Genomic DNA, 22,196 nt, shown 5'->3' on the forward strand with positions numbered 1-22,196 from the left:
AATGATTCTTTCTGTGTTTTCTGTTTTCTCCCCCTGTTCTGGAATTCCAATCACTCGAAAATTTTTGCTTTTGATTGTATCCCACATAATTCTCAGGGTTTCATCATTTTTCTTTGTTCTTTTTCCTGAGTTTTCCTGAAACAGAGCTGTATCCAAGTGTTTGTCTTCAATTCCACTGATCTTGTCTTCCACCGTTTCAAATCTGCTTCTCAGCCTTTCTATGACACCGTCCATTTCTGAAATCTTGTTTATCCTTTTGATTTCTAATTGTTGTCTTTGTATATTTTCTAGTTGTAAATTTATTTTGGCATTTTGTTCCTGCATTATTTTCCTGAATTGTTCCAAATTTTTGTCTGTATTTTCCATGAATTTGTCTACTTTTTCCTTATGTTTGTCAGCTTTTTACCTCACCTCTTGGAGAATTCTGAGTATTAGAGATTTGAATTCCCTGTCAGGTAGTTCTAGTGCATTTTCTTCCAGAGGAGAGTCATCTGGTGTTTTATTTTGGACGCCTACTGGAACCATCCTGTCCTGTTTTTGTAAATGTTTCGATATTGTCTGCTGCCTTTGGGGAGTTCAGTAGTTATGTTTCTCGTTTATTGATTGTAGATTTGTTTGTTTCATCCCTTTTAAAAAAAAATTGACTATGTCTGAGCAGGCAGACTTTGTGTTCTTTGTTGTTTGCTCGTCTGTGGGCACAATGCTTTTCTCCTCCCTCTCCAATTGGCAGGGTCAGTCACTCACATATGATACTGCAGGGCAGGTCTAGCTGAAGAGGAGTTACTGGGACGGGTTGTTTGTGGCACTTACTACAGCCACCAGGGTGTGCTTCTTGGTGATGTGATGTCAAGCGTATGGTGCAGTTAGGCAGGATGCAGCAGGGAGACTGTGATGTGTGGAGCTAAGATGGATATGGGAGAGAGGATAGAGGAACGGGGCCAAAAACATACAAACAAACAAAAAAGAATGCTAGGGGAGCTTGCCATTGGAGTGGAGAGATGAAAGACTATGAAATGGAGAAAATAAGAAAGGGGAAGAGGAAGAAAAGAAAAGAAAAGAATGAATAAATAAAAATTGGAAAGATTAAATAACTGCAAAGTTCCCAGGGATCCCACTGGTGTAGCTATGAGGTCTGGGGAAGTCGCTCTCAGGTCTTGCAATACAGCCTGGCTAGAAGGCGTAGAGGTATACAACACCAGGTATTCAGGGAACAGAAAGAGAAGGGAAGATATAGAGAGATGAGAAACTGAGCAATGAAGAAAGACAAAAGGGGAAAAAGAGAGAAAACAAATTAAAAAAAAAAGAACAGGGAAGGGCCCCCAAAAAACAGAAAAAAAACAAACAATGAAAAAAGAAATGCCTTCAGGGATCCCTCTGCACTTCTGTGCAAGCCGAGGGTGAAGTCTTGCCACCCAGCACCGCCTGGCCAGAAAGTGCTCCAAACTCAAGAAAAGGAAAAGAAAACAAACAAACAATTCAAAACAAACAAATGAACAAAAGCCCTGGGATCCCACCAGCGCAGCAGTCCAGACCGGGAAGCAGCTCCACACTTGAACGGAGCTCCACAGCCCCGCAGGAAGAAGCGAAGATGGCGCACGGAGCCAGGTATTTGAGCGAAAGGAGGGGGAGGTGGTGAGAGGTAAGGAAGAAATCAAAAGAAGCGGAAAAAAGCAACACCAGCAGGCAACAAATGGCACTCAGAGAGCTGGCCCATTCAGGTGTGTGGAATCCAAGCAGCCGGTGTTTCCCAGTCAAGAGATTGTGGCCGTGGGAAGCAGAGGAGGCCTAGTCAGGGTGAAGAAGGGTGGTGGGTTGGGAAGCATATATCACAAATTACTGGTTGTTTTGTCTCCCGCTGGACCCTACGTGAGGCTGCTTTCTTGTACCTCCTGTTTGCTGGTCTCTGATAGGAGTCCAAGATGGCGGATCCACACTGTTTTAGCTGTGAGGGGACCTCTGCATGAATCTCTCCTCACTCTCCGTTCTTTGTCAGTTTTCTCACTCCATTTGGTGCTTGGCTGAGTTCTTTATCTCTTTATTTGATGTTTTAGGGTTTCAGGATTGTTGTATTCTCTGTTTGGCTTAGTTTCTCTGATCTTTGCTTTGGAGGGACGGCATGGTGCTTCTGCCTAGAGCGCCATTTTGCCGAAACCTGCCCACCGGCATGTTTTAATGAAATGGAGAAACAAATCACCAACTTCAGATGGAAAGGGAAAAGACCCCAAATAAATAAAACATGACTCAAGAAGACAAAGTGGGAGGCCTCACACTACCTGATTTTAAAACCTATTATACTGACACAGTAGTCAAAACAGCCTGGTAGTTGTACAACAACAGATACATAGACCAAATGGAACACAGTTGAGAATCCAGACATAAATTCATCCATCTATGAGCAGCCGATATTTGTCAAAGGCCCAAAGTCTGTTAATTGGGGAAAAGACCGTCTCTTTAACAGATGGTGCTGGCATAACTGGATATCCATCTGCGAAAAACTGAAACAAGACCCATACCTCACACCATGCACAAAAACTAACTCAAAATGGATCAAAGACTTAAATAAAAATCAAAAACGATAAATATCATGGAATAAAAAATAGGGACAACACTAGGAGCCCTGATACATGGCATAAACATAATACAAACCATAAGTAACAATGCACAAGTGCTAGGAGAGAGACTAGATACATGGGAGCTCTTAAAAATCAAACACTTGTGTTTATCAAAAGACTTCACCAAAAGAGGCAAAAGACAACCTACAGACTGGGAAACAATTTTTGGCTATGACAAATCTGATCAGCATCTAATCTCTAAAACCTACAAGATACTGCAAAACCTCAACAAGAAAAAGACAAATAACCAAGTTAAAAAATGGGCAAAGGAAATGAACAGGCATCTCACCAAAGAAGATATTCAGGCGGCTAACAGACACGTGAAGAAATGCTCACGATCATTAGCCATTAGAGAAATGCAGATCAAAACTAAGATGAGATATCATCTCACCCCAACAAGGCTAGCAATAATCCAAAAAACACAAAGTAATAAATGCTGGAGAGGTTGTGGAGAGCCTAGAACACTTATACACTGTTGTTGGGAATGTAAAATGGTACAACCACTTTGGAAATTGACTTGGCGCTTCCTTAAAAAGCTAGAAATAGAAGTACCTCATGATCCAGGTATCCCGCTCCTTGGAATATATCCTAGAGAAATAAGAGCTATCACATGAATAGATATATGCACACCCATGTTCATTGCAGCATTGTTCACAATAGCAAAAAGATGTAACAACCTAGGTACTCATCAACGGATGAATGGATAAACAAATTATGGTATATCCACATAATGGTATACTATGCAACGATAAAGAACAAAGATGAACCCGTGAAACATCTTATAACATGGAGGAAGCTGGAGGTCATTATGCTGAGTGAAATTAGTCAGTTACAGAAAGGCAAATATTGTATATGACCCCTATTATAAGAACTCAAGAAAAGGTATAAACACAGAAGAAAACATTCTTTGATGGTTACAAGGGTGGGGAGGGAGCGTCAGAGTTATTTACTAACTAGATAGTAGATAAGAATTATCTTAGGTGAAGGGAAGGACAGAACACTCCAGGGGAAGTCAGCACAACTGGATTAAACCAAAACTAAGAAGTTTCCTGAAACACTTTGAAGGACACATTAGCAGGGGTAGGGGCCTGGAGACCATGCTTTCAAGGAACATCTCTGTCAATTGGCATAAAAAAGCTTATTAAGAAAATGTTCTGCATCCTACTTTGGTGAGGGGCATCTGGAGTCTTAAAAGCTTGCAAGTGGCTGGCCATCTAAGATGCATCAATAGGTCCCAACCACCTGGGTACAGGAGAATGAAGAACACCAAAAACACAATGAAAGTATTAACCCAAGAGACAGAAAGCGCCACATAAACCAGAGATTTCATCAGCCTGAGACCAGAAGAAGTAGACAGCGCCCAGCTACCACCAATGACCTCCCTGACAGGGAACACAACAGAGTCCCAGATGGAGCAGGAGACAGGTCAGGTGTAGAACTCAAATTCTAGTAAGAAGACCAGACTTAATGGTCTGACTGAGACTGGAGGAACCTCGGAAAGCATGGCCCCTGGTTTCTCCATCAGCCCAGAACTAAAACAATTTCCGAGGCCAACTCTTCAGACAGGGATTGGACTGGACTGTGCGACATAAAGTGATACTTCTGAGGAGTATGCCTCTTAGCTGAAGTAGATACAAGATACTAAATGGGCAGCTTCTCTCCAGAGGTGAGATGGGAAGGCAGAGAGGGTTAGGAGCTGGTTGAATGTACACGGGGAATCAGAGGTGGAAAGGAGTGTTCTGTCACAGCATGGGGAGAGCAATTAGAGTCCCATAACAACGTATGTATGATTTTTTGTATGGAAAAAGAAAGAAAAAGGCCTGGAGATCTGTAAAGATTACAGACAGGAAATCCCCATGAAGCACTTCAACTCTCCAACACATGGGATCACTATAAGTCAGAATCGACTCGATGGCAATGGGATTGGTTTTGGTTCTTAGATGACCACAGATCATGTACCAACATTAGCTGCCTTTTAGGGTCCTTTTTCGGGCATGTTCTCATCGTGCCTGCAGATCAGCTGGAGAGGTAACATAATACTGTCTTCTTGCTGATGCGGTTTATTTGACATATCAAAGCTTACTGTACTCTGGAGTGCAAACACTATCCTTAAAAAAACAACAAACAAAAAACACACTGAAGAAAAAAATTGTTTATCACATCCCAGCTCTCCCTGAAGCTCAGTGCTCTTGCAGAATCTGAAAGGCTTCAGTGCTGTCATGATGGGAGCCCATTTCAACTTGACTTTGTCCATGAATAACTTGAAAGTCTAGGGTGACCATGAAATTTAATCATTGAGGTAATGCAGTCTCGTCATAGTCAAGAGGAAGCTAGTGTATAATTGTTTTTGATATTTGAGGAAGGATTTACATATTTGCAATGGTCATTTGCCTCTGTCAAGCCCTAGCTATGTCAAATACTAATAATTGGGTAAATGCTTCAGGAACTATTTATACCAAAAGCGGTTTCATAGAAGATCCGCCTCCACTCAGGAGGGGCAATCAAGAGCTGATAGGTAGAGATGCTTCTTCTAAGATCTCCTCCTGCCACTGCCACTCTGTGAACTGGAAAGGAGGGAAAGTTGGCTAGTGACTCACCCATCCCCTTTGATATCTTGAGGCTTATTCAAAGGGGTATAATTTCTCCTAACCCACATATGTGTCATCTGGCCAATAAAGTTCTAAGGTTGGAACTCCTTTCAACTACTGATAATTGTAACTAGAAAAGGTAAAGACGAAGTACTTTGCTATCATTTCTCCTTGTAGCTAAGATTACTTGTTCACAGACAGGAAACTGTAAAGTTTTTTCAGACTAGTGAAATAGAAAGCTATGACAGTTGATAGGCGGAGCCTCAAAATTGTTTCTTAAGTACATAACTTCTTTCTCCTTAGGAGTTAGCATGGTGTGATTTGGATATCAACAACCAAGTTTTCAAGTCACTCTAATCAGTGCCATCTTTCCTTGCTGTCTTTCAAAATAGGTCATTGTCTAGCCTTTGACAAGGTTATAGCATCCTACAGTCAGTCTCTGGAGATCTTTACTGATATCTCTTTCTTCTCTTACAAGACAAACCGTGATTCCTGTACTTCTAAAGATCTCAAGATCTAGATTACTGTGAAAGAAGTCTCCAGTGAGGTGAGTCCTGTGGGAGTTTCTGTAGAGATCTGGGTACCTAATTGGTAACCATAAAATCACAGAGGGAGGATTAATTATGGAGTTTTCTGGGAGAAGAAGGGCCAGCATCAACTATATTTCAGAGAAATGGAAATTGCAGTAGGTTGAGTCTAATCCTTTACCTCTCTACATAGAAAATAATTGTTCTTTAACCCACTACAAGTATGGCCTGAACAAAGCAAATTGCATTCTAACTATTTAGTTTTAGTTGCCCTTAAGTAGCTCCAACTCATGGAAACCTTCTGTGTAACAGAACGAGACACTGCCCAGTTCTGTGCCACCTTCACGATCATTTGTATGTTTGAGCCCATTGTTGCAGCCACTGTGTCAATCCATGTCAGGAAAATTTTCCCTTGTTTTCACTGACCCTGTAGTTTACCAAACTTGATGTCTTTTTTAGTATTTAGTCTTTCTACTTTGACAATAGAGATTTTTAAAATTAATTCTCCAGGTGTCTATTGGAATAGTTGATATTTAGAGAAGGGCTTTTGTTTTCTCAACTGGAGGATAAGGAGACATCTTGGTGGCTGTGATGGGACCTGGGTAAAAGACAAGATAGTGGCATGAGAGAAGTATCATGAAATATTAAGGAAAAAATAAATCAGGATATAAAGCTGAATTATATGTTGTCAGGTACTTTGGACATGTTATCTTGATGGACCAGTCTCTGGAGAAGGACATCATCCTTGGAAAGGTAGAGGGTGAACGAAAAAGAGTAAGACCCTCAGTGGGATAGATTGACATCACCGTTGCAACAATGAGCCTAAACATAGCAATGAGTCTGAGGATGGTGCAGGAACTGGTAGTGTTTCCTTATGTTGTACATAGGAGCTCCATGAGTCAGAAATGACTCAATGGCACCCAACAATGAGAACAACAGTATATAGTGTGTGTATATATAATTGTAGATATATAGAGATAGAAATATTTGCTAAATCTTGTCATTGTTAAGTAATGTATTGAGTAATGTAAAGTAATATAAAGTAATAACATAATGAATATTTATTTTATTAGGTAAATGCTCAGTTAAATTGTTTTGTCTTCTTGGGTGTTACAACTTTTATCATTATGTAGTGAAACTCTACCTCTACTGATACTCTTATTCTAAAAGTTTATTTTAAACTATACTATTATAGCTAAGGAGCCCTGGTTGTGCAGTGGTTAAAAACTCAGCTGCTAACCAAAAGTTCGGCAGTTTGAATCCATCAGCCACTCCTTGGAAACCCTATGGGGCAGTTCTACTCTGTCCTGTACGGTCTCTATAGTGTTGCTATGAGTCAGAATCCATTCGAAGGCAACAAGTTTGGTTTTTTGGATTCATTATAACTAAATCTGTTTTCATTTAGTTAGAGTTTACACAATATAATTTTTTCCAACTTTTTTCAATTCTTAAATGAACTTATGCTTTATTTGTGTTTTGTCAGCAAAACATTAGCTGGATTTTATTTTCAATCCATATTCAAAAACTTTGTCTCTTAGCTGGAGAGTTTAGCCCATTTATATATATTATGATACAATGTTTACCATGTATCAATTTTCATAGCCCTCTATTTCAGCAGATAAACTGAACAGTTTCTTGTGTGTAAGCAAGTAATCTTAGCCACAAGAACCAGAAATAAAGTGCTCCTTCTTTGCTTTTTTGAGTTACACATATCAGTGGCTGTCTTAATTATCTAGTGCTGTTATAACATAAATAGCACAAATGGATGGCTTTAACAAACAAAAATTTTTTCTCTCACAGTCTAGTAGGCTAGAAGTCCAAATTCAGGGCATCAGCTCCAGGGGAAGTCTTACTCTCTCTGTCAGTTCTGGGGAAAGTTCCTTGTCATCAAGCTTCCCCTGCTCTAGGAGCTTCTCTGAGCAGGAACCTCAGGTCCAAAGGATGCGCTCTGCTCCTGGAGTTGCTTTCTTGGTGATATGATGTCCCCATGTCTCTCTGCTGGATTCTCTCTTTTACATCTCAAAATAGACTGGCTCAAGACACAATCCAATTTTGTACATTGAGTCTTGCCTCAATAACATAACTACCACTAATCCCATCTCATCAACATCATAGAGACTGGATTTACAACACGTAGGAAAATCACATCAGATGACAAAATGGTGGACAATCACACAATACTGGGAATCATGGCCTAGCCAAACTGATACACACATTTTTGAGGGACACATTTCAATCCATAACAGTGGTTGAAAAGAGTTCCAACATTGGCACTGTCCTATTCTGCTGACTTGCATGTGGGTAAGGAGAAACCTATAGCCCCTTGAATCAGGCTCCAGATATCAATGGGATAGGTGAGTCACCCAGATAATTGCCTCTCCTTTCTTGTTTATAGGATTTTCACTTTATTTTTAATATTCTTCAGTATCACTAGAATCTTTGTGGGGATTTATCCTCAAGATAACTTGTTTCTGCCATCACACATTGTTTCAATTTGTAACACTTATTCTATGCTCCATTCTCCTTTTTGTCAAGTTAAAAACATTTTTTGTATCTATCCCTGCGTTAAAGACAAATACTTTACTGAACTGTCATATCCTCTAGTCCCGCTCCCTGTACCCTCATTCTGTTGATACACTTTCTGCTTTCTGTCTTTGATTCTGGCTATTTAAGACATTGAGAAACTTAATTATTTGTTCACTCATTTCCCTTATGGCTTCCAGGGTTTCTTGGCTTTTTTTAAATTTTCTTATTGAATAATTCTTCCCAAAGTGTTGTTGGCAGGGTCTTAGTAGCACAAAATTTCAGAATTTTTGACTCTCAGACAATAGTTTGTTTAAGCTATAACATTTAAATGGAGCCCTAGTGGTGCAGTGGTTAAGAGCTCCGCTGCTAACCAAAAGGTCAGCAGTTCGAATTCACCAGCTGCTCCTTGGAAACCCTGTGCTGTAGTTCTACTCTGTCCTATAGGGTGGCTATCAGTCAGAATCGATTCAATGGCAATGGGTTTAATTTTTGGTTTTTAACATTTAAATAACATTTTGATGTTATTGTTGTTGTTAGGTGCCGTTGAGTCGGTTCCTACTCACAGCGACCCTATAGGACAGAGTAGAACTGCCCCATAGGGTTTCCAAGGAGAAGCTGATGGATTTGAACTGTCAACCTTTTGATTAGCAGCCAAGCTCTTAACCATTATGCCACCAGGGCTCCATAACATTTCCATAGGTATAAAATTTTAGTTTCAAAAATTAAATGAATACTTGCTCAGAGAACCTCTTCTGAAACCATTGGACAAGATACGTTTGGGATTCTTTTTTTTTTTTTTTTTTGGCTTTAGAAAGGATATTTAGAGTCCCTGGGTGGTGCAAATACTTAAGCACTTGGCTACAAACCAAAGTTTGGTGGTTCAAATCCATCCAGAGATACCTCAGAAGAAAGACCTGGTGATCCACTTCTGAAAGATCACAGCCATTGAAAACCCTATGGCACACAGTTCTACTCTGACACACATTGGGCATCATGAGTCAGAATCGACTAGGCCACAACTGGTAAAACAGCTATTTAATGTATACGCTCTGTCTTCAATACTGCATAGGTGACCAAATGGAGACAGCATCAGTACTGCAAAATCAAACGTATTACTGTTTCTGCAGCAAATTATGTGACTATTCACACTAATGTAGGATGAACAGAGATTATAAATGGCTTAATATCACTTTCCATCAAGTTTTATTTTGTAAATATATTTTGTTGCCACACTCCTCAGCCCCTTCTCCAAAAAATATTTTCATTTTTATAGTGTTTTGGAATTACAAATGGAATTTTTGGACAAGTATTATGTTATACAAACATTATTCCATTCTTTTGCTACAGTCAGTTTTGCTGTTGAGAATCAGTTTCAATTTCATTCTTAAATCTTTGTATGTGATCACATTTTTTATCTCAGGAAGTTCTCAGAGTCTTGGTGTGGGTTTTTCCTTCATTCTATGGGCCTGTTCAATCTGACAGCATTCACTTGCCCTCAGGAAGAAATCAATTTAAAGATCCAGGTATTTGACCATACAAATTATATAAAAGGTACCCAAAGACTTAGGTACCTAAACTAAAAAAATTCATGAATTAAAACAGAATATTAGAATCCATACTAGGCACTGAGTTGTGTCATCAAGGGAGTATACAGGTGCTGGAGAAACTCTGAGGAGTGACAGTCCAATATGGAAACTTCCAAAGACCAAAAAACAACAACAACAACAACAAAAATATAAATAACAGTTGCCGTTCGGTCAACTCCAACTCATGGTGACCCCAATTATGTCAGAGTAGAACTGTGCTCAATAGTATTTTTATTGATTAATTTTTTGGAAATAGATCACCAGGCCTTTCTTCCGATGAGCCTGTGGGTAGACTTGAACCTTCAAACTTTTGTTGACAACTGATGGCTGTAACTGTTTGCACCATGCAGAAGACAAAGACTCAGCTAAGCCTTGAAGGCTGTTTGGAAGTTAGTCAGAGGGAGGAAGGTGGGAATGGCTTTCCAGGCAACATGAAGGGCATTAGCAAAATCAGGAGGACTGTAAAAACAATATGTTCTGTATATTGCTAGAGTGTAAGATACATGAAATAGGGAAGGAAAGTAATAAAGAAAAAGATTTTTCAAGCACTTCTAAACCATAGTGTTATAATTATCTAGTGCAGCTATAACAAAGACACCACAAGTGGGTGGCTTTAACAAACATAAATTTATTCTCTCACAGTCTAGGAGGCTAGAAGTCCAAATTAAGGGTATCAGGTCCAGGGGAAGGCTTTGTTTTTATGTTGACTCTGGGCAAAGGTTGTTTTCATCAATCTTCCCCTTGTCTAGGAGCTTCTCAGTGCAGGTACCCCAGGTCCAAAGGATGCACTCCACTCCTGGTTCTTCTTTCTTGGTGATAATGAGGTCCCTCTCCTCTCTGCTTTCTTCTCTCTTTTATATCTCAAAAGAGACTGACTCAAGATACAACCTAATCATGTGGATTGAGTCCTGCCTTATTAATATAACTACCTCTAATTCTGCCTCATTAACATCATAGAGGTTAGGATTTACAATACATAGGATAATCATATCAGATCATAAAATAGTGGACAACCACACAATACTGGGAATCATGTCATAGCCAATTTGACACACATATTTGGGGGACACAATTCAATCCATAACACATGATAAAGAATAAAAATTTTTTTCTAAAGAAAATGGGAAATTATTACAGGATTTAAGACAGATAGAGCTTTATAGAAAGATAACAGCTTGCCTAGAAAGAACTATTTTAGTGAAAGTAAGACTAGAAGGAGTAAAGTAAGTGACTGTTAAAATAATCAAGGCCCAAAAAATAAATGCTGCAATTCTGCACTAGAGGGCAAATAGAAGTCCACCAAAGTAGCAGTGATATAAGTACATACCCACAAAGAACATGTCCCAAGCTTCAGGGAGAGAGGATATTAATAAGACTACTCACTCACACAGGCATATCCAGCTCTTTAAATTCTGTGTAAATGTGCAATACTGAATGTCGTTTTTCTCTTGTAGACTTAGCCATAACTTGAAAGATGGAAAATGAATACAAGAAAATTATTCTACTGGAGGAATTATGTGTCATCAATGATTATTCCTTTAAAATACTTAAGAATTTCCTGGCCCATGATTTACAATTGACAAGAAAAATGGAGGAAGAATATGACAGAATTAAGATTGTTGACTTGATGGAAGAAAAGTTCCAAGGTGCTGCCTATAGAATGCTTAAAAGAGCAAAGTTAAAAGGTAATAGGGGAGACCCCCCTCACTCCAACCAACCCTACACTCACCAGATCCTTGAATAGAAACTTGCCTTCATCATAACTGATATATCCCTTTCCCAAGTTAAGTCTTAGTAGTCACAATAATGGTGAACCTCAGAAGCCAACAGTTTAGAATTTATGTCTTTCCTGTAATGCGGATTGATGTATTTTGGAGGATGTATTTGGCGTTCTGGAGCCCTGGTGGCATAGTGGTTTAGAACTTGGCTGCTAATCAAAATGTCAGCAATTCAAATCCACCAGCCATTCCTTGGAAACCCTATGAGGCAGTTTTACTCTGTCCTACAGGGTCGCTATGAGTTGGAATCAACTTGATGGCAATGGGTTTATTTGAGGTTCAGGTAAAGAGCAAAAGCCAGAGAGAATTGATGAGAAAGGCTGAGATTACCTGTATATTAGAAAAGTTAGAGAATGGCAAAGAATATTTGCAAAAATTATGCTTCATATTTACATTTAAGCAATTACTGCACCTACTCTATTAAGACTATTTACTCCATCATTATTATCCTCTCTAGTAACAAACATGAGGTGAGACTTACCTACCTGTGAAATCACTGTGCTTAAACAAAATATTTTTTAAAAAATCAAAGGCCATATCACCAGTTTGTAACATCACAAATCAGATCATATTTCATATAATTTGGTTTCTATAATTTGAACAAATCTTCTGGAGAATATGATCCACCAGTCGGCATTGAGAAAACTGTAGATTTTCAAAAGGACAAGATAGGATAAGAGGGTCAGGAAAGAGGTTGACTGACATGCATGGGAGTCCAGAGGATGAGATGGATGTGCTCATTGTACAGGGATGTGAAGGAAAGGCAAGAGATGGGGCCCGTGCCTGTGTTGCTCCTTTGGCCACCATGTAACCAGACTCTGCTAATGAAATAGAGGTGGTCAAAAGCATGTCTTGATCCACAAGCAGGAGTTGGAAAGAAATAGTGTTGAAACTGCTTCAGCTGCCTTAGACTAGCTCCTCTGGGTTTATTGTGTCTTCTTTTTTCTGCATCAGTTGCAAAGGATATTGAAGAAAAAAGAACTCTAATAAAAAGCAGCAAACAAGATAGAACAGGTCCTGCAATGTCTACATTCACCACACAAGAAGGTCAGGTAAGCCTGAGGAAGAAGGACAGGCTCTATGTCTCACAAAAGAAACTTCGGCGATGGCTCTTGCACTCATTCTCCCCATTCAGGCACTTGCTTCATTGATATTCCAACACAATTTGTATTTATCAAAATAAGTAACTACTGATCTCCTTTGTGCTAGGCAATGAGCTAGGCACTATAGTAAGGTGATGGGAATTTCTGGGACATAATTATCCTTTTTGTTACTATTGTTTTAATAGTATACCAGCCACTTTTTATGCCTCTAGACCTCAGAGGTAAGGCATTATTCAGGTTCTAATGCATTTAGCATCAAGGTGGGTCCCTCTTGAAATGCGTGAAGCTGAGAAGACCAGAGTTGGAGCTTCATTGTTGTACAGGTTGACCATTCTATTAGGTGATGCTTCCTGGATATGTTCATTTTGTAAACATTTGCCTTTTTTCATCTACTTCTGTAAGATAAGGCTTGTAAGCATAATTATGGCTTTCTTGTGTGATGTTCAGGAGTCCTGATTTTTTTTTTCTCCCTGTGTCATATTTGGGAAACCAGAGGATCCCCATGTAATCTAATGGAAAGGAGCCTGCAATAAATTATCTACTTAGTTCTCATGGGCATATGTCATGCCACAGATCAGTGGCACCAAACTGCCACTCACCTCATTGGTGGTTTATATTAACATATTTCTCAAAACACATATTATCAACCTAAAATTTAGACACAATCGATTAGTAAGCATGCATTCCAATACTGAAAGCACATGCCATCAAAAAGAAATAAAAATAAGGTGAAAAAGAGTAGTAATGAAAGGATTATGATATTGTAATCCCATTATAAATATAGGTTATCAATCAGACTGGAAAAAATCTTTTCCATGCAAACACAAATCTTGATTTTTTTAAATTCCAAGTCCAGTGCCCTTCCCATTCAACCACAGAGTTGATTTGTTAAGAATGATGTGTTTGTTTAAGGAAGTTTTCTCTTTGTTTAAGCAACCACCTGTGCCCACCTCTTACCTACTGGTCATCTCTTCAGGTTATAGAATGGAAATTCCATGACATCCCTTTAGATAGAACCTACTGCACACAATAATAAAAATATGCTGTGCTTCATTTTGATACTGAAAACTATTAGTGCTAAAAAAAAAAACTACTTTCAGAAAAGAAAAAACACAGCCAAGGAGAAGCCTGTAACCAAAAATGTTTCCCAGGAGCAGAGTCAGCCCCCCTGTCCTTCATCTACAACCATGGGTCACCCCCACCTCCTCAAATCTTATCATCAACTCCATCCTTCACTTCCTTAACTGAGGTACAGTCTTAGTCATCCAGTGCTGCTATAACAGAAATACCACAAGTGGATGGCTTTAACAAAGAGAAATTTATTATCTCACAGTCCAGTAGGCTATAAGTCCAGAATCAGGGCATCAGCTCCTGGAGAAGGCTTTCTCTGTTGGCTCTGGAGGAAGGTTTGTGTCTTCAGTCTTCCCTTGATCTGGGAGCTTCTCTGGGCAGGAACCTCAGGTCCAAAGGGCACACTCTGCTCCTGACACTGCTTTCTTGGTGGTGTGAGGATCCCATGTGTCTCTGCTCACTTCTCTCTTTTATATCCCAAAAGAGATTGACTTAAGACACTATACAATCTTGTAGACTTCATCAGTATAACCTCTTCATAGTGATAGCGTTTACAACACATAAGGAAATCACGTCAGATTACAAAATGGTGCACAATCATACAATACTGGGAATCATGACCCAGCCAAGTTGGCAAATATTTTGGGGGGACACAATTCAATCCATGACAGGTACTTTCTTGCTGTTCCTCTTTTCCTTCAGGTTCTACCACCAAAAATTAGGAATCAAACCTCAGAATTCTAATTTCATGGTCTACCTAAAAATAAGTTCAATAATTAATAAATCAAAAGTATACTGAGAATTCACTACCTTTTAATCTCTTCTTGTCACAATGGATACTTGATGAAGTTGGGATTCTTTCTGATTTCAAAAAGTCTTCTCTTTTGTGTTGTTCCAGGAGGAAAGCGAGAGAGGTCCAGCATCCACACCAGTGAATGAGAACACAGCAGTGTGATATTATCTACCGCTCCAATCTGTTTCATGCTTTTGCTTGCTAATCCATGATTGTTTCTTCAACACACCATGCTCCTTTCTTCTTCAGAGTTTTAAACACCACGTGTCTCTTAACTGGAAATTTTTTAATTTGATAAAACCTATCCACCTTTGGATCCCAATATTGATATCTTTCCAGAAGGAATCCTTTCTGAGACCCCATGCGGACTATGTGAAAACTTTATGGTATTCAATTTGGAAGTCCTTTATGGTTTACTTTTTACCACTTATGACTACTGTAGTTAATAAATGTTTGTATACCCCTCTTGACTATGAGCTCCAAGCGTGGGGCAACCTTGTTGACCTTGTGAACCAATGTAACCTAGTGCCCAGTTTTTTGCCTGCCTCACAGGAGGCTCTCAATAAATATGTTTACTTAATGCAATAATGAAAACTGAGTACTATAATATGAATCAGTGTAGCTAATGAAGGATAAGATGCAGATCATTAAATCCAGTAAAGCAGGTGATATCAATATGGAGGCTCAAAGGATGCAAAAACAAACATAAAAGGAGATGGAAGAGGGAGAGGAGTTGAGGAGTCGGAAAAATATAGGTAGAGGGAAGACCATACAAGACCCATACACCAATGCCTGAAAAGGAAAGGAAATATTTGCATGTCTGTTTACTTTTATTAGATTGTACTGTTCTCAATAGTGGAATTCTAGTCTTTTAGTGTATCTCCCATCAGTGGCATTCTAATAACGCATGAAAACTCAAATGAGTCTTATATCACATGGAGAGGTTTTGATTTTCTCGTCTTCTTTTTCTCTGACTACACACTGAATGAGAAGGATTATGGCCCTAGAAGGAAAAACAAAAACAAACTTATTGCCATAGAGTCCATTCCGACTCATAGCAATCCTACAGGACAGAGTACAATGCCCTATAGGGTTTCCAAAGAGCAGCTGGTAATTCAAACTGCCAACCTTTTGATTAGCAGCCAAACACTTAACCACTGTGCCACCAGGGCTCTGAAGGAAAACCATACTACCATAAACAATGTCTGTCTCTCCCCCTCTCTCTGTCTCAGTCTTTCTTCCTCTCTCTCTCCTTTGCACTCTATCTACACCACTAAAACATGATTATTTTAAAAACTAGAAAAATGTTTATAACCAACCAGTCAAGCAATGTTAACTTTTAATTTCTTGAAACCCTGCCATCCAGGTATTACCAATTTTTCTCCATATTCTTTTCGATATTGGTCTTCATAAGTAAATTTATAATTTTCCAGAACTGATTTCATACAATGATCAATATTCTATCACTTGTTTTATTAATTTAACATACCAGGACTATATTTCCAAAATATCCCCGGCATAGTAGAGATAACCTTTGACGTTTGTGTTTTGGTGTTTTTGGTGGTCGACTTTCATTTTCAATACTACTGAAGATTTTCACTCTTTTAATTTTCTTTGGCCATTTAAATTGTTACAGGGTATATTTGAACTTGCGTTTTATTGTAATCTGTCACTTAAGTCATTTCAGGACAATGCTCTCATAATCTACCACTCTATGTTTCTGTAACCGAAGATTATAGTTTACTTCTAAAAGATCATTCTGTTTAAACTAGAGTGTTCTAACTTCTATGCCTGTTGTGTTCTACCTTAATCCCCCTAGCTAAATTACACCAGTGCATTATCAATTACTTCCTGCTAAGCAATCCTTCTCTAACCTAGCCCTAGGTGCAAATATCTCCGAAGGTTGATGGGTCCCAATGCTGTCATTGAGGTTTGTCTCATTTGGAAGTGACTACGTATTCCCTGCTCAAATTTTAAGTTTATTTTCCCGTGTCTCTCAAACACAGAATCAGAAACAGTAGGCCAGACTTCAAACAGCTACCAAAAGAAATTTTCTCCAAAAGGGCCCAGTGGTAGTTCTGGTACTGAAAACTATAGAACCGTTTGAATATGAGTCTCCAAGAGAGGGTAAAAACACAATGTTTCATGCTACAGTGGCTACCCAGATTAAATTCTTCTAAGTGAAAGTTTTCAACACCAACCTGAAGGAGAAGTTCACCCCAAGTAGGGTCATTGCCTTAACAGATTATTTTGAATGCAAAGGAATATTGGAGATAAATGAAGCATCATCTGTACATGATCAAAAGATTGAGGTCACAACCAGAATTATCAAAAGAGCAACAGAAAATCCCGAAATTGATAATCTTCAAAAACAAGCAACAGAAACATTAGTCTATGGGTTGTTTATGTTACATAAGGCAATTTCTTAGAATTGTTTTTTAAATTTTCTCTGCCAATACCTAAAAGTAAATCTCTAAACTTGCCAAGTACAGCATTGCCTAGCGACTGAACATTGGAAACCAAATTCTTTTTTAAAATATTCACTAACACCTTGGCGTTTGCCAATGATTTCATCTCTTTGAGTTCCATCCAAACTGTATAAATCATTTCAGATTGCATTTTGATAAATTTATTTTAAAAAATTGATTGACCTACCAAGCTTGAAATCTGTATGTGAGATGTTATTACAGCAATAGATTGGCTGGTTTCTAGGAATAAAATACATTGAACAGTTATGGATATGATCTAAGCCTTCAGTGCTGTCTCTTCTAATTTATTCATTTATTCACTTATTCAGAAAGAGATTATTCTCTTATTCATGATTAATCTCTTATTCATGAATTGATTATTGAACCGAGAAATATGGAACTGGATGATATTGGAAGTTAAGGTAATCTAATCCTCTCAGTTACAAAAATAAATAAATAAATAAAGACACACACACACACACACACACACACACACACACACACACACACACAGACAATTTTACTGATATGTCCATGTCCAAATTCAGGATACAAGTTAGGGAGGTATATTAACTTAAAAAAAAAAAATACAAACTTACATAAACTCAGCTGACATATGAGTGACTGCTTTGAAACCCCTTGTACCTGTCTTCTAGGATAGCCCCTTATTTTACCTGCTTTACTTTTCGACACACTCTTGAAGAGACCGTGCTTATAAATGCAATCATAAAATTGATGAGTAATGGCTTAAATTAGTGAAACATTATGAAGCATGAGCTGAGGGTCCTAGGTCAATGGGGATAAGACCTTGGAGAAGAGTGAGTAAATGGGGAAGTTTGGAGAAGAATTAATGAGTTATTAGAAACTTCCTTGTATACAGATTTCTCATAATCTACTAAATATTGAACAGGTGTTGCATATGTCCACTCATTTCTGCTTACGGTCTGGAGCAAAGACGTCCACCAAGATTTTTTGATTCCTCTATACCCAGGTGCTTTAAGCCAACTTCAGCTTCTTTGGAGATGGAAGCAGCTGAAAATAAGAAGACAACATATTGTTCTAGAAATGTCAGACATTAAAAATATAGAACAGGAAATGCAAAACACAGTTTAAATAAAAGGAAGGAGCTCTCAGATGACCTATCCCTAACTCCCCGTACATCTGTATGTGTAATTATTGTCTTAAATCTTGTACTTACTCTGTCATGAGGATTGTTCTCATCCATTTGACAGTTGGTATGTTGCTAGACACTGGATGTTAATTTTCTGTTGCAGAAAACAATGAATAAGAAGAACACGATCTATGAAATACAGGATGATACAGGAAAGATGGATGTAGTGGGGAACGGAAAATGGCACAACATCAAATGTGGGGAAGGAGAAAAGCTTCAACTCTTCTGCTTTCAACTGAGAATTGACAACAAGCTGAAACTGACATGTGGGATTCACAGTTTCATCAAGGTGAGAAGTGGAGAGAGGAACATCACTTGGTCAAAGAGGCAAATAATTTGGTTTAGGCTTTGGGAACACCACATTCCTGCTCTGTTATACATACAGTCAACAGGTGGCAGGAAAAATGTAAACGGTGCCTTTGTACACATTTTTAAGTGAAGGAATTTTTTAAAAGATATTAAAGAAATGACCTACATATAGATTTTAAAGGGATACTATCTCTCAGTAATAAAATATTTGTAGAAATTAGCAGGCACAGAAGTAATTTCACATAGTGGTGAAGAGCAAGGACTTTGGATTAAGAAACAGCTAGTTTGAAAACTGGCTCCAGCACTTAGTTGCTTTAACGTTTCCCTCTAAAATAGGGAAGTTTTTATCTCATAGAGGGTTGATTTAAAAGTTAAATGAGAGAATACATAGGCATTACTTATCTCAGTTCCTAAGACATCATGAGAAATCAATCTAAGGTAGGTATTACTTTTCTTAGCAAGGTAAAGACATTGGAAAGAATTCTGGGCAGAGAATATGACACATGCAAATACAAAAACTAATGTAAAAGAATATAATGAGTTCTCTACAGTTGAAACTTTTGTAGATGTGGAAGATTGTGGAAAGATGTGGCAGGAGGGTAAAAAAAAGTGCCAGATAGTACAGTCTTTTCTCAGAAATGGTAACAAATTGAAAGATTTTAAGCAGAAGAATGCCATGCCTGATCACTTTGACATTTTTGAAAAAATATATTCTAGCAAACAGCTGCAGAGATGTGTTAGAGAGAGAGAGTAGGTTTAGAGGAAGAAAGATCAAACATAAGCAGCGGTCAGCTGGAATCTCCTCATTCCCCAAATATAGAGAATTATTGTTAAATATTCCAGAATCATGGAAGCTGGTTGTTAAACCTTTAGCATCTTGAAATCAGCCATATTACAAATCAGGAATTTGTTTAAAATTGGAGATTTGGTTTACCAAGACAACTCAGAAAGCTCTTTCAGAAATCTAGGTGAGAAACACTAGGAAGGCTTGGGTAATGGAAAAAAAGAAAGAAGTTCTTTTTTGATAGTAGATTCTCACAATTTTTTCACTAATTATGGTATGACGGTAAGATAGAGAAAAGATTCAAGGATCATTAAGGGTTTAATAAGACAATGGCAGCAGTGGTGCCACTAGTCAATAAGATTGAGAATGCAGAAGAAGAACATGGTCCAAGAAATGAAAATGAGTTCTGTTTTGGACAGGTTAAATATGAGGTATCTATAGGATATGCAAGAAATACCTAATCATCTTTCTGGAGATACACAGATCTGAAACAAAAAAAAAAGGAATTTTGTACTGAAGATTCACATATTTGTCAGTTTAGAGTTGATTGTTAAAGTTGTGGGTTTGCATGATACTGCCCCAAATAAATAATAATACAGTAGCATACATTTATGTTAATAGAAAATGCTTATTGAACAGTCTCCATGGGCTGATAACTCTGCTCATTCTAAGAACTATGTGTATATTAACTTAATAAATCCTTGCAAAAAACAATGATGAGGATGTAATTGTTATTCCAATTTCATATATATATATACATATATATATATAGAGAGAGAGAGATGCTCAGAAAAAGTAAGTACTTTGACCTAATTGGCACAGCTAGTAGTGATAAAAGTGAGATTTCAGCCCAGGCTGTCAGGCTCCAGAGTCCAAATTTTTGGGCAAGCTAATGAGATCAGAGGCATGAGGATGAAGCTAAGGAAAAGACTAATGTTTTGGATTGCCCTGAGGTAAAGGATAATACAAAAGATAATTAAAAAAAAAAGTGAACAGAGAGCACAGAAAAACTGGAACATATGGATAATAAGCAACAACGGGAACAACAAAAAAAAACTTAATGAGGAAGCAATGCTAGACACAAATGATCAAGGGGGTTCCAGGCTCTTGGAATAACTTCATCTTAGAGCAAAATGCACAGTCTTTTAGCGAAATGAAAGATATGGTTGACTCTACATAATAACACATTCTTTGTCACATATACAAATGATCACCCCACACAAAGACATACAAAACTTCACCACTGGATTCTTGACAAGAGTGCCCCAAGCTAAATTGAAATGCAAATTATTCAAATAGAAATATTGAGATATTCAGGCACACAGACAACACATACACATAAATCATTCTATTTCTCAGATTCTTTAATTCAGCATCCCTGTGTTCTAATCTAAGCAACAGCAATTGCACCAAGAGAAACCTTTACCCTTTGTACGCTCTTCCTACCTTTTTGCCCCAGTGCGGACTGCCCCTCAATGCTTTGCAATCTCTCCTGTCATTCTCCTTCACCTCATTTGTGGAACCCCTGCCCTGTTGAAATGTGCCCATGCTGGGGATGAAGAAATGTATCTTTCAAGCTCAAGATCATTGGTGTTGAAGGATGACTCAAAAGAGAGTAACGCATTAAATGAGACAGGTGAGAGAGAAGGAACAGCCTTTGAGGAAGGACAAGGTGAATGACGTAGCTCATGGGAAGGAGAGGCAGTGTGGGTGAAAAGCAAATGTAACATGAGTTTCATCTCAATTGCTGAACTTTCACTGTGTTTTCTTTCTCTCTCCTCCCAGATCATCAAGACCCAGAAGAACAATAAAGAATCAATAAATTTTATTTGAAATCTAGAACTTAAAGTAACAAATTCCATCCCAATCAATAGTGTGGCATTATAGTATATTGTTGAAGATGATAATTTAATTTAAATAATAAATTCAGGAGGACTACGCCAGCCTGGAAGCTCTGGTGGAGTAGTGGTTAAGTGTTATGGCTGCTAACCAAAGGGTTGGCAGTTCAAATCCACCAGGTGCTCCTTGGAAACTCTATGAGAGGCAGTTCTACTCTGTCCTATAGCGCCGCTATGAGTCGGAATTGATTCTATGGCAACGGGTTTGGTTTGGTTTTTTTATGCCAGCCTATTTAGTTTTTATATCTAAATTGTAAATTAGATTGTCTTCGTTCATAAAATTTTCTTGTTAAACTTCTCTGGATTTTCCATGAATACTATAAACCAAAAAATCCAAACCCGATGCCGTTGAGTCGATCCCAACTCATAGCAACCCTATAGTACAGTTTGTCTTTTTAACATCCATGAAGCAGAAAAATAAAATTTCCTCTTTTAGAGAGTGTTGATCTCCAAATGTGCCAGATGTGGTCTCTTTAATCCAGTAGTGAGCTCCTTGTTATTGTTGTGTGTCGACTTTATTTCAACTGATACTGACCTTACACGTCACAGTGAACTGCCCCATATATTTATCTAAGGTATAATCTTTACGGGAGCAGCTCTCCATATCTTTTCTCCATTGGAGCTGCTGGTGGGTTTGAACCACTGATCTTTTGGTTAGCAGATGAGTACTTAACCATTGTGACACTAGGGCTCCTTAGTGAGCTGCTTAGGGTAGTTGATTTGTATGCTTTGAGGCACACAGGTTGGGTCTCACAGGGTCTTATCAGCATTGGGGTCTACATTCTGAATGTGATTTCCAAAGGATTAGACCTTAAACCTAGGATCTGCCTAAGGTTAGTCATGTTGGTCCCACAGCCCATACTCAAATCACCAAGCCCTGTGCGCTTTCCCAGTGTTTAGTTGGGCCAGAGAAAAGGATTCCTTTTTGCAATTATATCCATCATGGTCCCAGAAGGGAAACATTTGTTTGTCTCTCTGGAGG

The 22,196-nt window shown here is 38.4% G+C and overlaps 1 protein-coding gene and 1 long non-coding RNA gene across 6 annotated transcripts; one reads left to right on the forward strand and one right to left on the reverse strand.

Annotated features, from left to right (window-relative positions):
- The first annotated feature begins 5,204 nt into the window (after positions 1-5,204).
- Positions 5,205-21,224, forward strand: LOC105756001 (pyrin and HIN domain-containing protein 1-like). Of its 5 annotated transcripts, XR_002822955.1 has the most exons (6): positions 5,429-5,747; positions 11,294-11,524; positions 12,572-12,669; positions 14,690-16,514; positions 18,327-18,512; positions 21,102-21,224. XR_002822955.1 is itself a non-coding variant. In XM_023725356.1 (4 exons), the coding sequence occupies exons 2-4, from the start codon at positions 11,314-11,316 to the stop codon at positions 14,744-14,746; spliced, it is 366 nt and encodes a 121-aa protein (XP_023581124.1). In that variant the 5' UTR covers positions 5,679-5,747; positions 11,294-11,313; the 3' UTR covers positions 14,747-17,474. The 5 variants fall into 5 exon arrangements, 1 of the variants encoding a protein (XP_023581124.1); XR_002822957.1 differs by lacking the exons at positions 18,327-18,512; positions 21,102-21,224 and adding an exon at positions 5,205-5,339 and having other exon boundaries at positions 5,679-5,747; positions 14,690-17,474; XR_002822956.1 differs by lacking the exons at positions 18,327-18,512; positions 21,102-21,224 and having other exon boundaries at positions 5,487-5,592; positions 5,679-5,747; positions 14,690-17,474.
- LOC111819200 (uncharacterized) lies at positions 15,473-18,329 on the reverse strand. The gene is made up of 3 exons (XR_002822959.1): positions 17,994-18,329; positions 17,240-17,292; positions 15,473-15,587 (listed from the first exon to the last, which is right to left on the reverse strand). It is a non-coding gene; the product is annotated as an uncharacterized LOC111819200 (long non-coding RNA).
- Positions 21,225-22,196: the final 972 nt, after the last annotated feature.

Source organism: Trichechus manatus, unplaced genomic scaffold, assembly GCF_000243295.1.
Source record: "Trichechus manatus latirostris isolate Lorelei unplaced genomic scaffold, TriManLat1.0 scaffold00300, whole genome shotgun sequence".
Lineage (NCBI taxonomy): Eukaryota > Metazoa > Chordata > Mammalia > Sirenia > Trichechidae > Trichechus > Trichechus manatus.